At 39.9% G+C, this 19,329-nt stretch overlaps 1 protein-coding gene across 2 annotated transcripts in view; it reads right to left on the minus strand.

The window, feature by feature from the left end:
* GORASP2 (golgi reassembly stacking protein 2) overlaps positions 1-2,901 on the minus strand; it is a 29,510-nt gene extending 26,609 nt beyond the window's left edge. The window contains exon 1 of one of the 2 annotated variants that reach the window (XM_029225593.1): positions 2,671-2,901. In XM_029225593.1, coding sequence (XP_029081426.1) covers positions 2,671-2,733 — 63 coding nt within the window. In that variant the 5' untranslated portion in view covers positions 2,734-2,901. The remainder of the gene's footprint in view (positions 1-2,670) is intronic. The other variant, XM_029225594.1, reaches the window with a different exon arrangement.
* Between the last annotated feature and the right edge of the window lie 16,428 nt (positions 2,902-19,329).

Raw genomic sequence — 19,329 nt, forward strand, 5'->3', positions numbered from 1 at the left:
AGGCAAATCTCTGTGCGCTGCTATGGAAAGACAGACAAGACACTGCCAAAAAAGATGACCAGGGTGTTTAACCATATGTAGCATGTTATTCTAACAGTTACAAAAGGAAACAAAAAGAAACAGTGAAAGGTTGGGGGTGGTGGTGGATTCTTTTACACTCATAAAACATTTTTGAAAGGATACATAAACTATGATACATAAACTATGTTGGTTACTTCTAGGGTGAGTATGGGGAGTTGGGTATATAATATGATCACAAAATGAAAATGTGCATTAATACATAATAGATAAAAAGGTAAGTACACTGTTCATAGCATAAAATCTGGAAACATTTCAAGGTTGTCCCCTAAATATTTTTTAAAGCAGAATCTAACAATGGATACGAAAAAATAACAGAGGAAACATAAAGGTCAATCTCTGAATTGTAGGAATACAATTTAAAAATAACAGTAATAAAATAGCAGTGTATATGGGTGTCACTATAAACTGGTATTTCAAAACAATCATACAAGTTTTTATCACTAGCAAGGAAATGGCCAGGGAATTGTTAAAGAAAACTAACTTCTAATTAAATCATTCTAGAACTTGTTAAACATGGGTGATTTTATTCCATGATTATCCTGCCATATTTACTCAGGTTTACAAGCTCAATAATCCAGAGATGAAATATACAACCATAATTTAGGCAATAACAAATGAAAAGAAAATTTTTGTATGTTGAGATTTAACAGAGTACTTTTCCCCTCTAAAAACAAAGATAAAGAAACCAATTACAGAATCAGGGCAGAGTGGGTTAGGAACTCAGAAACATTTTAAAAAATTCTCCTAAACTAGATGATCATTACTATTTTAAAGCTCCCTCTAATAAAATTCAAATGAAAAAAGAATTATTTCATCTTTTGCAACATTTATGCTCCAGATGCAGACTGGAAACTAAGGTTGCCCCTAGTGCTTCTAAAAATCATATTTATAGAATAACAGCATCTGCACTACTGAATATGTATGAGTGCTGATTTTCGGAGGTGCACCTATGTAAAGAAATACACTTCAACTTGTTTAACGACGAACGTAGTCATTAACAAAAGTCAACAGAAGTCACTGAACTGGAATCCTTTTGATATGTACACCTTTCTTACAGACTTTTAACACTCATTAATACTGTGCTTTACCTAGCGCGTAATTATAAAAATATCACGAATCCCCAAGGATTCATGGCCACAATCAGCAACTGTGAGAATCAGCTAGTAATACTGGATAACATACTGCAAAGCACTCAGAATCTAACCAGAGAATAGAGAAAGTACCGCCACTAACTTTAACTTCATATCTGGGATCTGACAATTCTCCTTCCATTTCCCCTATCAGTGTGGCACTTGGGGGTTGGTTTAGCTAAAGAGAACAGGAAGGTATTATGGTTTATTTATAGATTCCCTTTATTTTCTGGGAAAATCATCCTTTCCCACCAAGTGTATGAATTCAAGAGGGATTTTTAGCAGAGTGGAGAGACAATTAGACGTGATAATCCTGAAGATCAGAAAGGTGATTGATAACGGCCCTAAGAATGCTGTCTCACCTAAAACATGGGACCTAAGGAAGAAGATGACTAGCACCAGGAAGTGCACTTTCCCACTTTCAGTGAAAATGCTCTTGCCTGTGAGGAGCTATCTATTTACACTATATTATGTCCTGAAACGGTGCTACAGATTGGGGCCACTTTGTTGACAGTCCATCATGTTATCACTCAACGCAGGTGTCACAACACACAACCAACATTGCCTCTTTTAAAGACTCCCAGTTCCTTGAGGAAAGGACCACACGCTCCGTAAAACCCAGGCTGTTCATAACTGGGGCTTAGCTAAAACCTTTCGAGATACTATGTTTCTCTGCATCCTGGTGACCGAAGTTGCTTTCCTTTATTTACCTGGATTTTTTTTTTTAAAAAAAACGTTCCTCTCCATTACCTCTTTTACACTGTGGATCTAAACCTTAATCTCCACCACACCCTGAGCAGCCTTAGAAAAAAGAGAACGGAAGTTCCCACCGCCAGGAAAGGTGGAAGAGGAGGGTTGGGAAGGTCAGGAGCGACACAGGAGAGAGAAAACCACAGTCAAAATCAAGTAGATTTAAGTCCGTCAAACCTACTTCTAGGCCATTTCGTTTTGTTTGCTTAATTGGCCTTTTCGGACACCCGGACAGCGCGGAGGAGAATCAACACCTGCCGTCGCATCCACCGCCTCTAGTCTGCGGGTTCCAGGCTTCCTTTTCTCGGAAAACTCAAATGCTACCTTCACCATCACCTCTTTTGCAGACTGCGCCTGAGCCTTCCCTAACTTTGGGAGCTAAGAATGAAGGGGTGGGGGCAGAGAAGGCCGTGAAGAGGAAAGGAGTCAAGGTTGCCCTCTCGCCTGGGCCGCTCCTGGCCAAGTCGCCGGCTGCCTCTTCTGGTCCCAGCCCGTCCTCCCGGAGCGGCGCACCCGGGCCCGGGGCGCTCCGGGGAGGCGGGTTGTGAGCGGCCTCCTGAGCCGGCCTCGGCCAAAGCAGCGCCCGCCGTCGCCTCTCCTTCGGGAGAGGCCTGGCTGCCCCGGGAGGAAGCCCGTCGGGGCCTCCGCCTCCCCGCGGCCGGGCCCCGCCTCCAGCCCGCCGCCCCCAGGCCGCCGTCGAAGCCCTTACCCGCAGGACGTGGTAGCCTTCCGTGCCCCCGCCTGGGATCTCGACGCTCTGCGAGGAGCCCATGGCGGCGGGCGATCAGGGCGGCCAGGCCGGGCTCCGCGCTTCTCCCCGCCCCCCCCCGCGCACCGCCCTCTCCGCTCCTCCGCGTAGCACTTGGGACGTGGCACTCGCAGCCTCAGGAGAGCCGGGCCGCACTGCCCGCTGGGAGATCGTCGCCGCGGCAGCCAGGGCCGCTGCGACGCCGCAGACAGCGCCACCTGCCGCGAGCCACCGGGAGGGGTCTGAGCCCGGGAGGCAGGGCTGGAGTGGAGGGCGGGGAGAGGCCTATTCGTGCTCGCGAGAGAGCTGAAATACGGTTCATCCAGTCTCTACACCTTACTACGGGTCCCTGGGCTTGACAAGATTCATTTAGACGCGTTCCCGCTCTACCGAAAGAACGGTCGCTTGACTGTAGCTCCCCCTGGTGTCCAGAAGCTGGGAAGGGGCTCCTGCTGAAAAGAATAGGGGCGGATGCAAACACAGCGAGCTCCCTAATCTCTGGGTTTCTGAACCTCTAGGTCTTGTCCCCAGGTTGCGCAGAGGATCGTGGTAGTGGCTCTCCGTGGGCGGAGTACCGTGTCCGCTCCGCTTAGCTCAGTTTTATAAAGGAAAATATCCTAAAGAGTTATGGAGGACCCGCCAAAGTTCTCTTTTTGTTTCCCTAATTGTGAGAACAAGATCAGTCTATCACAACCTGAGCGATGCCCTAGTGGGAAACACAGTTGGATGACCTTGGCGTTGCACCGCCTGCTGCTGGGTTCCCCATTCCACTTCCTTTAGGTAGCCAAGTTGTATTCACACTTTTCCTACTCGGTTGCTCCTTTGGTCCCTTCCCTCCAAAATTCCCAGTTATTGCCCAGGGGTCAATTTGGCCATCACTAACGGTGGATCAACCAGATATCAGAACATGTGTATTCTGATGTGAAGCAACGTGAAGTAACTATTATCACCCATGAAGTATGCCAGACCAAAATGTTTAATTGCTCTTCTCACACCTTTATTTAGATCTTCCAGTTTACAGGAATACAAAGGAGTGAAGAACAAGTAAAATGACTTCATAAGGAAACAACCAGACAAAAATAAAAGAAATGGGCTGTTCTTTAGAACAGCTGGCCAGTTCTTTTCATCAAGTAAGAATAATAAGAAAGGGTCTGGGCTTCCCTGGTGGTGCAGTGGTTGAGAGTCCGCCTGCTGATGCAGGGGACACGGGTTCGTACCCCGGTCTGGGAAGATCCCACATGCCGCGGAGCTGCTGGGCCAGTGAGCCATGGCCGCTGAGCATGCGCGTCCGGAGCCTGTGCTCCGCAACGGGAGAGGCCACAACAGTGAGAGGCCCGCGTACCGCAGAAAAAAAAAAAAAAAAAGGGTCTGTACTGGATTAAAAGAGATATGAAGGACATAACCAGGAGATGAAATGAAAGGTCTTGAGTTGGGGGCTGATTTGGAGATATTAGCTGTAAAGGACATTCTGGGCTCAATTGGGAAAATATGAATACTGAGCGTTTGAAGAAAAGCATTTACTGTCATGGAAAAGTGGAAAGTATTGGCTAAAAAAAAAAGGTTATAAGACAGGATATGTCTGTAAACAATATGAAAACGTTTTTGTAAATAAAATATGTGTTAATACATAGTATGTATATGAAGATGTGGTTAGGGTTACAGTGGTGATCCCTGGGTGGTGACAGAGGTGTTTTGTTTCTGCTGGTTCTACATTCTAAAATGCTCATGGACTGCTTTTGTAACAATAAAAGAGTATTTAAAAATAAAAAATCATTTTTCTTTTTTTGCTGTCAATAAACCAATACAAGGTTTTTAGGAGACCTAGTACATACATAAATGAATTCTCCAGTTATTAGGCTCGTCAAGGACAGAGAATGCAGTGGAGTCAGCTCTGTGTTTCTAATACCCAGCAGAGTGCCTGCCGGCTAATTTAATGAATTTGATGCAAATTAATGAATTTGACACAAAGGAATACGTGTAAGAGCTAGGTTTGATGATAATATTCTTGTTCTGCTTGGCAATTATAATCCTCTTCATGGTGGGGTCATAAGCTGTTGCTATGTTGAGTGGTCAAAATTTTTGTTTCCCAGACGTCTAACACGAGCCATGGTTTGCAGAACCCTGGCTGTGGACCTGAAGTAGCCCATGAGCAACTCCAGCCCTTCCTTAGAGCTATAATGTGTCTCAGCCATTTGCTTTCTTACCTTCTTGATTTTATTCAAGCTCATCCATACATCTTGGGATGCTCTTTCCTGCCTTTTCTACTTCAGAAAATTCTAACTAATCCCTTAAGGCCTATCTCAAATGTTACTTATTTATCCTTAAATTCAGAACGACTCTCTCCTTACTCTGAGTTCCTGGAATAGTTAATTCTTTCATTTCTGGTAGCATCATCATTATCACAGGCCTGTCTTCCACCATTTATAGTCCATTCGTTCCGGGTGGGGACCATATTTTTCACCTTTATATTCCCAGTTCCTCGTTGAGAGTTGGGAACATGGTAGTATTGTTTGTTGATTTGAATTGAATGTGTGTGATTGAAGAGTTTCCAAACCTTTTCTTTTTCAGGATCAGTTAATAAGTTACCTCTGCTGTTCCTATTTGTGCCTCATCAAAACCTGTGTTACTTCTTTATCAGCAATTGGTAGGGGGGGGTGAGGTGCAAGGCTCACCTGATTTGGGATTGAGACTATGTGATAACCATTGCTCCTGTTTTTCCTGGTGCCACTCATTTTCCTCTTTTACTTGGGAAATATGCTCAGAGGGAAGAGAATAGAATAAATAAAAGAACAACCAACGATGTTGCCAAAGCTAATATAAATTAATATAACATGATGGAGGGGAACACATGGGAAATTATTGTCCAAGTTAGTCTCAGCTGAAGTTGGAATCTGCTGCAGGCAAGTTGGTATTTTGAAATATCACAGGCAGCAGAAAAATGAAGCCCAGCAAAAGCAAGTATCTACAGACTTAAAAAAGTCAAATGAGATGAAATTTTTCTGGAAGAAGAAGCATCTGATACGCAATTTTGTGTGTCTATTCTGGGTTTCATTAATCCTCCAGATTCTTTTGGCTATGCAGGGCCTTTTGTGTTTCTATACAAATTTTTGAATTATTTGTTCCAATCCTGTGAAAAATGCCTTTGGTATTTTGATAGGGATTGCATTAAATCTGCAGATTGCTTAGGGTAGTATGCTTGTTTTAACAATATTAATTTTTCCAATCCATAAGCACAGTATCTTTTTCCATTTGTTTGTGTCATCTTCAGTTTCTTTCATCAATGTCTTACAGTTTTCCAAGTACAGGTCTTTGACCTTGGTTAGATCCTAGGTTTGTTTTTTTTTTTTGATTCAATTGTAAATGGGGTTGGTTTCTTAATTTCTCTTTCTGATAGTTTATTGTTGGTGTGTAGAAATGCAACAGATTTCTGTGTTTAATTTTGTATCATGCAATTTTACTGATTTCACTTATTAGTTCTAATACTTTTTTGGTGGTGTCTTTAGGATTTTCTATATATAGTGTCATGTCGTCTGCAAACAGTGACAATTTTACTTCCTTTCCAATTCAGATTCCTTTTATTTTTTTGTCTGATTGCTGTGGCTAGGACTTCCAATACTATGTGAATAAAAGTGGCAAGAATGGGCATCCTGGTCTTGTTCCTGACCTTAGAGGAAATGCTTTCAGCTTTTCACTGCTGGGTATATTGGCTGTAGGTCTGTCATATATGGCCTTTATTATGTTGAAGTATGTTCCCTCCAAACCCACTTTCTGGAGAGTTTTTATCATAAACGGATGTTGAATTTTATCAAAAGCTTTTTCTGCATCTATTGAGATGATCATACGATATTTATTCTTGAATTTGTTAATGTGCTGTTATCATGTTCATTAATTTGTGGATATTGAACCATTCTTGCATCCCTGGGATAAATCCCACTTGATTATGGTATAGGAGCCTTTTAATTTACTGTTAAATTCGGTTTGCTAATATTTTGTTGAGAATTTTTTCATCTATGTTTATCAGTGATACTGGCCTTTGATTTTCTTTTTTTGTGGTGTCTTTGTCTCGTTTTGGTATCAGGCTGGTGCTGGCCTCACAGAATGAGTTTGAAAGCATTTCTTCCTTTTTAATTTTTTGTAATAGTTTGAGAAGGATAGATGTTAACTCTTCTTTAAATATTTTGTAGAATTCACCCGTGAAGCCATCTGATCCTTGACTTTTGTTTTTTGGGAGTTTTTAAAATTACCAATTCAATTTCATAAGTGGTAATTGGCCTGTTCATATTTTCTATTTCTTCCTGATTCAGTCTTGGGAGGTTATATGTTTCTAAGAATTTATTCATTTCTTTTAGGTAGTCTATTTTATTGGCATATAATTATTCACAGTAATCTTTTATGAGTCTTTTTATTTCTGTGGGGTTGGTTGTAACTTCTCCTCTTTCATTTTTTATTTCATTTATTTGGGTCTTTTTTTTTATGAGTCTGGTTTATCAATTTTATTTATCTTTTCAGAGAACCAACTCTTAGTTTCACTGATCTTTCCTATTGTTTTTTAGTCTCTATTTCATTTATTTCTGCTCTGATCTTCATTATTTCTTTCCTTTTACAAACTTTGAGTTTGTTTGTTCTTCTTTCTCTAGTTCCCTTAGGTGTAAGGTTGGATTGTTGTTTTGAGATTTTTCTTGTTTCTTGAGACAGTCTTTTATCCCTATAAGCTTCCCTCTTAGAACTGTTTTTGCTGAGTCCCATAGATTTTGGGTTGTTGTGTTTCCATTTTCATTTGTCTCTGATTTCTTCAGTGACCCATTGGTTGTTTAGTAGCATATTGTCTAGCCTCCAGGTGTTTGTGTCTTTTGCTGTTTTTCTCTTGTAGTTGATTTCTAGTCCCCTAACATTGTGGTTGGAAAAAATGCTTCATATAACTTTATTCTCCTTAAATTTATTGAGCCTTGTTTTGTGGCCTAGCACATGATCTACCGAGCAGAATGTTACATGTTGACTTGAAAGCAATGTGTATTCTGCTGCTTTTGGATAAAATGTTATCTGTATATATTCTAATAGGTGTGTGTTTTTACACCTCCCCCCCATGTTTAATGTTTTTGAGATCACATTTTACATCTTTTTGTTTTGTGTATTCTTTAACTACTTATTGTGGATATAGATGATTTACTTCTTTTACCTTTAACCTTCCTACTTGCTTTATAGTTGGTTGATCTACTGCCTTTACTGTATGTTTGCCTTTACCAATGAGACTTTTGCTTTTGTAATGTTGATATTTCTAGTAGTACCCTTTTCTTTTCCACTTATAGAGGTCCCTTTAACATTTCTTGTAAATCTGGTTTAGTAGTGCTGAACTCTTTCAGCTTTTGCTTGTCTGTAAAGCTCTTTATCTCTCCTCAAATCTGAATGATAGCCTTGCAGCACCAGTGTCCTCATGGTAGAATGAGTTCCCCAAATGGCTGCCACCAGTATCTCTGTTCCTAGGGGAGCCTCAGTTGCCCCCTACCTCTCTGGAGGTCCTCCAAGATCAGTAGATGGTTCTGACCCAGGCACCTTTCAAATTAACACCTCTGTGCTAGGAGTTGGAGTGTGTGAGGTTTTTCATGTGCCCTTTAAGAGTGGAGTCTCTGTTTCCTACAGGCCTCTGGCTCTCCCATACTCAAGCCCCACTGGTCTCCAAAGCAAGACATTCTGGGGGCTTCTCTTCCCAATGCAGGACCCCCAGGCTGGGTAGTCTGATGTGGGGCTTGGACCCCTCACTCTTTGGGGAGAAACTCAGCAATTGTGATTATCCTCCCATTTGTGGGTTGCCTACCTGGGGGTGTGGGTCTCACCTATACTGTGTCTCTGCCCCTCCTATCTGTCTCATTATGGTTTCTCCTTTATATCTTTAGTGGTAGAAAATCTTTCCTGCTGGTCTTCAAGTGATTCTCATAGATTGCCACTCTGTAAACAGTTGTAATCTTGGTGTGCCTGTGGGAGGAGGTGAGCCCAGGGTCTTCCTACTCTTCCATCTTGGCCACACCTCTCAAGTCCTTTTTTTAAAAAGTGTATTGAAATCTAAGTGGCTGGGAGTAATATTATTCCAGGAAAACTTTGATCTTACTTTAGTACATATAAAATGTCATTTGCAAATATTGATACTTTAGGAACAGTAACATATTACTGATGTAACCAGGGGCCACAAACTCATTTGTTTATGGAGGGAATGAGTTGGGCTGGATACAGGTGGAGGAAGAGAGAGGCTAAGTAACTTGCCTAAATTGAAGCAGCTGGTGTGTCAGAACCAGATGTGGTACCAAAGTCTTTGACCATATGTTCAGAAATCCTTCCATTGCACTAATAATTAGAGCACTAACAATTAGAGCACTAATAGTAGCCCTCATTTATTGAATGACAGCCGTATATATCTTACACCCTTAACAGTTTATAAGCATTATGTTTAATCATCAAAATAACTTTGTTAATGAAAGGTGGTAACTTCATTTTTTTAGAAACTGGGATGCAGAGAAGTTAAGTGATTTGCCCAAGATTCCACAGCTAGTAAATGGTAAATCAGAGTTCAAATCCAGACCTATCGATTTCAAAGTTCATGCCCTTTAGCTACACCATGCTGCCTCTTCCTGGAATGGAAGTGGAACTAAAGGGTTGTAGCTGAGTTTACATGCTTACCTCTCTTTCCAAGCTGGAGGAGGGAGAATTCAGCCCAGGGCTACATAGAAGAACACTGAAGGTAGCTGCAGGGTTTGTCCTGTTTCATAGTCCTGTGTGCAGCAGGATAGGGAAGTTAAACTAGGGACCTCACTATTAACATTTTCAAAACCTCAGAGCTAGCTGGAGAAGCCCTGTTATTGAAGAATACATTTTATTTTATTTTTTTGGCCACGTGGCTAGTGGGGATCTTAGTTCCCTGACCAGGGATTGAACCCGGGCTCTCGTCAGTGAAAGCATGGAGTCCTAACCACTGGACAGCCAGGGAATTCCCATAGAATACATTTTAGAAAAGTTCAGAGACTACATTTAGGTTTTGGTCAGAACATGTTACTGGCAATATTGCTACATTGATGTTTCTAAGATGTTGTGAGAAAAAAACCCTCCACTCTGATCAAGCTTCTGGAAACTAACCACACATTTTCAGTAAATACAGCACACTGAGGAACATGTTAAGCAAGCAAACTCCAGACTGTGGGCAACTACAGGACAACAACCTAGTTTCTTCAGCAAATAAAATGCAAGGAAAAAAAAAAAGATAGGGGAGGGAAAACCTATAGATTAAAAAAAAAAAAAAGACTTAAGAGGTATATAAACAAAACACAATGCGTGGCTCTTGTTTGGCTCCTTATTTGAACAAACTAACTGGAAAGACATTTATAAGACAACCTGGGAAATTTGAACACTGACTAGATATTTGATAATATTAAAGAATTATTGTCGGGCTTCCCTGGTGGTGTAGTGGTTGGGAGTCCGCCTGCCGATGCAGGGGACATGGGTTCGTGCCCCGGTCCGCGAAGATCCCACATGCCGCGGAGTGGCTGGGCCCGTGAGCCATGGCCGCTGAGCCTGCGCATCCGGAGCCTGTGCTCCGCAACGGGAGAGGCCACAACAGTGAGAGGCCCGCGTAAAAAAAAAAAAAAAAAAGAATTATTGTAAATTTTTTAGGAATTATTCTTTTAGAAATACAAAATTGTGAGGGCTTTGGGCTTTCCAACTTCCCTGTGTCATTTGTGATATTTTTAGATCTTATTACTTAAAAAAATAACTTTTACTTATTAATTTTTGAATAGGTAATACGCTCATTTGTAACAAGATTCAACAGATAAAAAGAATGAACAGTGAAAACTAAGTCTCCCTTTGACAACTGTGGCCAAGTCACCCAGGAAGTTCCTTTCCCTGGAGGCAACCAATGTGTATCCTGTTGGAATCACTCGATGTAATTTATTTTGATGAAAGTAGTAACAGATCCAACCTAATTTTTCCCCACATAGTTACTCAGTTGTTTTAAAACTATTTAGTGCATTATTCACATTTTCCCAGAAGAAATATAACTTGAAATACAACCTTTACCAAATACTAAATTCCCAATATATATTTCATTCTATTTTGTATATAATCTTTCTATTTTGTCCCATTGTCTTTTCATGAACCAGTGTCACATTGCATAAATTACTATAGTTTTCCAATATATTTCAATAGCTGGTAGAGTGGTCACTTTATTATTCTTTCTTTTCAGAATTTTCCTTCTATCCTTGCTTGTTTATTTTTCCATATGAACCAGATCAAGGAGTGGCAAACTTTTTCCATAGAAGCCCAGAGAGCAAATATTTTAGGCTTTGCAGCCACTACATCTCTATAGCGATTAGTCATCTCTGCCATTGTATAGTGAAAGCAGCAATCAGCAATAAGTAAGTCAGTGGATGTGCCTGTGTTCCAACAAAACTTTATTTACAAAACCAGGACGCATTAGACTTGGCCCATAGGCTATAGTTTGCTGGCCCCTGAAGCAGACAAACTCATTTGCCTAGTTAAAAAAAATCTTAGTATTTTTACTGGGATCTTGTTAAATATGTAGATCAATTAGAGAGAATTAATCTATACCTTTATGATGTTGAGTCTTTCTATCATAGAGTGGAAATGACTATTTGGTTAATGCTCATTTGGTATCCTTCAGTAATATTTAATTTTTCCTATCTATTCAAATATACATTCAGATTTAATATTTTAGTTCTCATTATTAGAACATTAAATGTCTACGTGTTTAGATATTCCTTGGCTATTTTCTATATCTATAATTTTCTCTTGAATCCTCTTTATCATTGTTCATCTCTGTTTCATTTTTCTTGCTTTTCTTAATCCTGTCCTCATGTTTCTTACAATGTTTCCAGTAAAGTATTTCTCCTTTGTGTTGCCCTCAGTGTGGGCTGTGTTGGAATGCTTTCAGTTGCAAGTAACATAAGCCAACTAAAAGTGGCTTATAAGTTGAGGAAATTTTATTTCATATAATAAGAAGTTTGGAGACAGAGAAATTCCAGAGTTGGTTAACACATGGTCTCAGTGATGTCAGGGCACAGGGAAGGTGAGCTTCTCTCTGCTTCTCTTAGTTTTTCACACGTGAAAACAAGACGGTGGTGGCAGCTCCACACCTTACATTGTCATGTGACAGCATATGAGAAGAGAACATATTTTGGCTTTGTATCTTTTTTAAGACCAAGGAACACTTTCTTAGAAGCCATCCAGAACACATGTTTTATCACCCAAGGTTGTATCACGCCTGAACCAGACTCTGACAAAGAGAATAGAAATACCAGACTTGATTTAGACAAATTGGTACTTACCCTTGGGACTAGGGAAGGGCCCATGAAGCACTTACTATAAATCTTTGGCAATCAAGTCACAGTGATGTTGGCTTCAGTATAGACACACATATCAGTGGTATAGAATAGAGAGACCTACATATAAGGTTAATTGACTTTTGATAAAGGTACTCAGGAAATTCAATGGAGGAAGGATAGTCTTTTCACAAAATGGTACTGGAACAATTGCACTTCCATATTGGACATCCAAAAAAGAAAGAAAGAAAAAAGAATCTCAACCTATACTTTACATTATGTGCCAAACTTAACTCAAAATAGATAATATACCTAAGTGCAAAACTTTAAAAATTCAAACTTCTAGAAGAAAACATAAGTAAAGATTTTTTACATAGGACACAAAAAATGTAAACCGTTAAAAAAATGGTACATAACACTTCATCGAAGTTTAAAATTTTGGCTTTTCAAAGACACTTAATAAGAAAAAGAAAAGATAAGCCACATAATGGAAGAAAATATTGCAAAACACATACCTAATAAATATACACACAATATATAAAGGACTGTAGTAACTCAGTAATAAGAAAACAAACCAATTTTTTAAAAGACCAAAAGGCTTGAACAGATATTACACACACACACACACACACACACACACAAATGTACAGATGACAAATGAGAATATGAGAAGATGCTTAACATCATTAGCTTTATGGAAATGAAAACTAAAACCACAATGAGATACCACTACATACTTATCAGAGTAGCTAAAATAAAAAGAGCTAACAATACCAAGCACTAGCAAGGATGTGGAGTAACTGCAATGCTCAAACATTGCTGGTGGAAATGTAAAGTGGTACAGCCACATTGGAGAACAGTTTGACAGTTTCGTTTGAAGTTAAACAAACACCTTATGATACAGTGATCTCAGTCCTAGATAATTACAGAAGATAAATGTCTAGACAAAATGGGTATAAAATAACCTATATATAAATGTTTACAAAAGCTTTGTTTATAATCATCAAGACTGGAAACAACCCAATGTTCATCAACTGGTGAATGGATAAACAAATTGTGGTGCATCCAAACAGTGGAATATTACTCAGAAATAAAAAGGAACAAACTACTGATACAACCTGGTTGAATCTCAAAAGCATTAAGTGAAAGAAGCCAGATGTAAAAGGCTACAAGCTGTAGATTCTATTTATACGTCATTCTGGATAAGATGATTTTACAGGGTCAGAAAACAGATTTGTCCTTGCCAGGGAGTGGGGATAAAGGAAGAAAATTGATTACAATTCCTGCTTAAAGTGTTGGCTTGGCTACAGGCATACTTTTCTCCATCTCATATGAATCTAACTGCATAGGAGGGTATTGTATAAGATATCAGTTGGACTTCTTGAGTGAGACATTGTTTTATTAGAAAATTCGAATTCTTCCATGAAATATATGATTTTTAAAAAATATTGAGAGGCCAACAGTGAGTGAAAAGATGGAATGTGGATAGAAAAAAATCAGAAAACTCTTCATAGAGAAAATAACCAGAGTTGTGATTCAAAACAAACTAAATGTTTTGCTACATATAATTTCAAATGAGTCTTTGTAAGAGGTTGGCTTATGCTAAAGAAAAAGTCTCAGGGCTTCCCTGGTGGCGCAGTGGTTGAGGGTCTGCCTGCCAATGCAGGGGACACAGGTTCGTGCCCTGGTCCGGGAAGATCCCACATGCCGCGGAGAGGCTACGCTCGTGAGCCATGGCCGCTGAGCCTGCGCGTCCGGAGCCTGTGCTCCGCAACGGGGGAGGCCACCGCAGTGAGAGGCCCGCGTACCGCAAGAAAAAAAAAGAAAGAAAAAGTCTCAATGATAACCCAAATCAGGATGGGTTTGGATGTGCAGACTGGGGGAAGGGCTTGGGAAAGGTGAACTGCTCTGTGTAATATAGGCAAAGGATTAGAATATTGGGGAGGGGTGGGGACCAGGAGGAGAGAAGAGAGTGGCACTAGCATGGTGGACATTTGCATGGGTGGAGGGGGAAGAGTTAAGGACCCTCAGGGCAGAGGACCCCAAAGGGTCTCCCTCTGACTTTGAGTGCCACCTTACACAGCCATTAAGCAGACTCTGAGGGATGGAGTTGTCCAAGCAGGGACAGGAGGGTCCATGCCCCCAGAGAGCTTATGTCCTCAGTCAACCCCCTCCAGCATGAGCCAAGGATGCCATGTTCCTTAGGCCACCCCCACCATTGGCCTAGACTCTCTCTTTGTGGGTATGTCTCTGCTGGTCAGCCAGAAAGTGCTTCTCCAGCCCTATCCTGGAGGAAAATTTCTTTCAATGAGAAAGTTCAGTCCAGGTAGAGAAAATCAATGAGTTCTCATGCTAATATATTCCTTGCCTTTGCTTTTGCTGTTTCCTGCTGAGAAAGCCCTTCTTACTATTTCTATCTTCAGTGAACTACTGCTCATCTTTTAAACTGAGCTCAAGCCTCGCTACAGGAAGCCTCCCTTGACTACCTCCCACCTGATGAAACGTTTTGTTTACTTTACCAGATGATAAAAGTGATACATGCTCATTTAAAAATACTACAAAGGTGTATAATTAAAGTAATAAAAAGTTCACTAACTCTCATACTCTAACTCTACCCCTCTGAGATAACCAGTGTTAAGATTTGGGTATGTATAGTACCATTTCTTTCTCTAGACAAATACAAACTCATACAAACCTATGTACATACACATGCATTGTTCTTTTCTTCTCTCTCACACACAAAAGGGTTACATTATACACCAGATTTTGCATTTTGCTTTCCCTCTTCCTTTCATTTAATATGTGATGAACATACTTCTATTTTAATAGCAATATCATAGTTCCCAATTAGATGTCTGTGACAATGTATAATTTTTATTTTCTATAAAACTCCTAGAGGAAAACATAGGCAGAACACTCTTTGACATAAATCACAGCAACATGTTTTTTGGATCTGTCTCCTAGAATAATGGAAATAAAAACAAAAATAAACATATGAAACCTAATTAAACTTAAAAGCTTTTGCACAGCAAAGGAAACCATAAACAAAATGAAAAGACAACCTATGGACTGGGAGAAAATATTTGCAAACGATGTGACCAACAAGGGCTTAATTTCCAAAATATACAAACAGCTCATACAACTCAATAACAAAAAAACAAACAACCCAGTCAAAAAAATAGGCAGAAGACCTAAGTAGACATTTCTCCAAAGAAGACATACAGATGGCCAATAGGCTCATGAAAAGATGCTCAATATCGCTAATTATTACAGAAATGCAAATCAAAACTACAATGAGGTATCACCTCACACCGGTCAGAATGGCCATCATTAAAAAGTCTACAAATAATAAATGCTAGAGAGGGTATGGAGAAAAGGGGACCTTCCTACACTGTTTGTGGGAATGTAAGTTGGTACACCCACTATAGAGAACAGTACGGATGTTCCTTAAAAAACTAAAAATAGAGTTGCCATATGATCCAGCAATCACACTTCTGGGCATATATCTGGAGAAAACTCTAATTTGAAAAGATCTATGCACCCCAATGTTCACAGCAGCACTATTTACAACAGCCAAAACATGGAAGCAACCTAAATGGCCATCAACAGATGAATGGATAAAGAAGATGTGGCACATATATACAATGGAATATTACTAAGCCATAAAAAGAAACGAAATTGAGTTATTTGTAGTGAGGCGGATGGACCTAGAATCTGTCATACAGAGTGAAGTAAGTCAGAAAGAGAAAGACAAATACCATATGCTAACACATATATATGGAATCTAAGAAAAAAAATGTCATGAAGAACCTAGGGGTAAGACGGGAATGAAGACACAGACCTACTAGAGAATGGACTTGAGGATATGGGGAGGGGGAAGGGTAAGCTGTGACACAGTGAGAGAGTGGCATGGACATATATACACTACCAAACGTAAAATAGATAGCTAGTGGGAAGCAGCCGCATAGCACAGGGAGATGAGCTTGGTGCTTTGTGACCATCTAGAGGGGTGGGATAGGGAGGGTGGGAGGGAGGGAGACGCGAGGGGGAAGGGATATGGGAACATATGTATGACTGATTCACTTTGTTATGAAGCAGAAACTAGCACACCATTGTAAAGCAATTATAATCCAATAAATATGTAAAAGAAAAAAGAACTTAAAAAAAAAGATGTCGTATATATACATGCAATGGAATACTACTCAGCCATAAAAAAGAATAAAATAATGCCATTTGCAGCAACGTGGATGGACCTAGAGATTATCATACTAAGTGAAGTAAATCAAACAAACATCATATGTTATCACTTCTATGTGGAATCTAAAAAATGATACAAATGAACTTATTTACAAAACAGAAATAGACTCACAGACATAGAAAAGAAATTTATGGTTACCAAAGGGGAAATAAATTACAGTGGGGGAGATAAATTAGGAGTTTTGGACAATGCCGTGTTTCTATCTTCACTTGTTCCCTTGCAGAAATACCATTATTGAATGCAATATTGCAGTTGAAATGAATAAACTAGAGCCACATATATCAACATGGATAGATCTCAAAAGTATAAGGTTAAACAAAAAAGCAAATATATGGGGGCTTCCCTGCTGGCGCAGTGGTTGAGAGTCCGCCTGCTGATGCAGGGGTCACGGGTTCGTGTCCTGGTCTGGGAAGATCCCACATGCCGCGGAGCGGCTGGGCCCGTGAGCCATAGCCGCTGAGCCTGCGCGTCCGGAGCCTGTGCTCCGCAACGGAGAGGCCACAACAGTGAGAGGCCCTCGTACCAAAAAAAAAAAAAAAAAGCAAGTATATGAATAGCATAACACTCTCTACATAAAGTTTTTAAAACGTAAACAATATTGTGCACTTGCGCTGTTGGCTCTCAACCCCACTCCAGCCCTTTCTGTGCACCCTTCTGTATTGCAAAGGGCTGGAAACCTGTGAACTCCGTGTTGCAGGTTCCCTTGTCACCTGGCTTCTAGTTAGGTTTTGCCAGTGCCAGGCAAAACCAAAGAAAGGGAGATGCCATTTTCCTTTCCATTCCTGGCAGTGCTTCCAGCACACGTGGCAGCAGCAATAGCAGGGGGTGACAGAAAATGAGCATTTCAGTAGTATCGGTGGCTATTTTAGCAGTGGCAGTGCCAACCTGTAGCACCCCAACAGGGAAGAAGGCAGGTAAGTAGATACTCTGATCTCGTTTTCCTCTTTACCTCTACTTCTGGCCAGCACTTTCCACTGTCCAAAACTGACTGGAAATCCGGTTAAGAGTCCAGTGGGGCAGTCTGTACAGCTCAGCTTTCTGAGTTCAAAGAAAGGTGCGGAATTGACCTGGAGGGGCAAGTGGATGAAACTGATCATAGCCTCCTCATTCCGTTTACATCTCCAGCCCTTTCTATACTTCTATAACCAATTCTCAGTATTAAACCTCCCTTGTGTCTACTACATAGTTTCTGTTTTCCTGACTGGACAGTGACTGATTCAGTATAGTTTATGGATATACACATATGTAGCAAAGGAACAATAACTTGCATGGGAATGATAAAGTCCATGTTCAGGATAATGGTTCCCTCTGGATAGAAAAGAACAGAATGGAATTAGGGATAAGTACATAGGCATCATCTTCTGTATCTAAAATATTTAACTTCTTAAGCTGGGAAGTGAATATATGGATATTTTAAATTATTCTCTATGTTTGTTATATGATTATCTATTTTTTCATATGCCAGAACTATTTTAGCCATCCTCATAATTACATATGTGTGTTTATATATATGTGTGTGTATATATATATACATATATATACACACACATATATATGAATACATCAATGAATGAATATGAATGAGACCTGACTCTGAATTCTGACTGTCAGTTAGATCTCAAAAGTATAAAGTTAAACAAAAAAGCAAGGAAATGTATAGGATGACACTATCTATACAAAGTTTTTAAAATGTAAACAATATGGTGCCCTTGTGCTATTGGCTCTCAGCCAACTGAGAGCCAACTGAGTTAAGTTAAGCTACTTAAGTTCTCTCAGACTTTGCATCCTCACCCATAAGGATAAAGATAACAGTGTCTACCTTTCAAGACTATCGTGATGATTAAGTGGGATAATATGCAAAATGTCCTAGCACAGTGCCAAGAACATGGCCAATCATAGTTTCCTCCCTCCTGAACTTTCAGGAAGAATAAGGACTTGACTTTGATAAGCTTTGAATTACAATAATTGTGCTCTGCCTCGAGGAGTTGTTTGCTTTCTTTTTTAAAGCCTTTAATGTTTCTTTTCTGATTACAAGAGTGGTAGTTGTTCAACGTAGAAAGTTTGAAAAATATAGAAACATATGGAGATGAAAATTTAAATATATGGTAATTCTACCCCTCATAAGTGCTACAAATGTATACAAATCTTAAAAATTAGAATAACACTATATAGTTCTGTGACATAGTTCTTTCACTTTATATATTTCACTCTATAATTAACGCTGCGATGAACTTCCTTGTTGATAAGTCTTTGCTCACATTTCTTATTATTTCCTTGGACAAAGTACTTGTCGGAATCTTGGTCAAGTTGCATGTGCATTTGATGGCATCTTATGCCTTTGGCTATCTTGCTTTCAAGAAAGATTGTACAAAAAGAAAGAAAGGAAGATTGTACCAATTTACACTGCCTTTAGCAGTGTTGGAGAGTACTACTTTGCCACATCAGGAAATTACTTTTAAAAAGAGAAATTAGAACAGACATGAACTTAATAGTGAAATCTACCACAATCGATTCTAACTAGTTTGCTGTTTAAAGAATAACAGCAAAGTACCACATCTTCACAGAGAAGAGGACTTCCATGGGCCACTGAAATCTAGTTTTAACAGGCTGCCATGCAGAGGGATTCCAGTCATGCTTTCAAGGGTTAACTTCTATCTGGAATCAACTAAACATTGACACCAGCTAGAGGTGATTTGAACCCAACTGACCTGTGTATTTTCTAAATCCAGACTAGATAGTGATACACTAGTTGGAAAATGGTGAAAAGACAAGCCAAGTACTCTACTCTGTTCCTGGCTGAGGCCTGAGACTTGGGTTTCTTGGGTCTTGAACATTCAGTTCTTAACTTTTATCTACCTCCAGATTGAAGGGTCTTAGATCCACTCTAAACTGGTTAAATGAGAAAAAGGAAGATAGCAAAAAACATCAGCTAATAAGATCTTTCATTCTTTGTTAATTAATTTGTGCAACTCTAACCCTCTGGCACCTGCTAGCTTCACTGTACTGGAGCCAACGGATTTCAAAAATAATTAAAGTTAA

The sequence above is a fragment of the Monodon monoceros genome, unplaced genomic scaffold (genome assembly GCF_005190385.1).
Source record: "Monodon monoceros isolate NGI ecotype Baffin Bay Population unplaced genomic scaffold, NGI_Narwhal_1 Super_Scaffold_16, whole genome shotgun sequence".
NCBI classification, from domain to species: Eukaryota; Metazoa; Chordata; class Mammalia; order Artiodactyla; family Monodontidae; genus Monodon; species Monodon monoceros.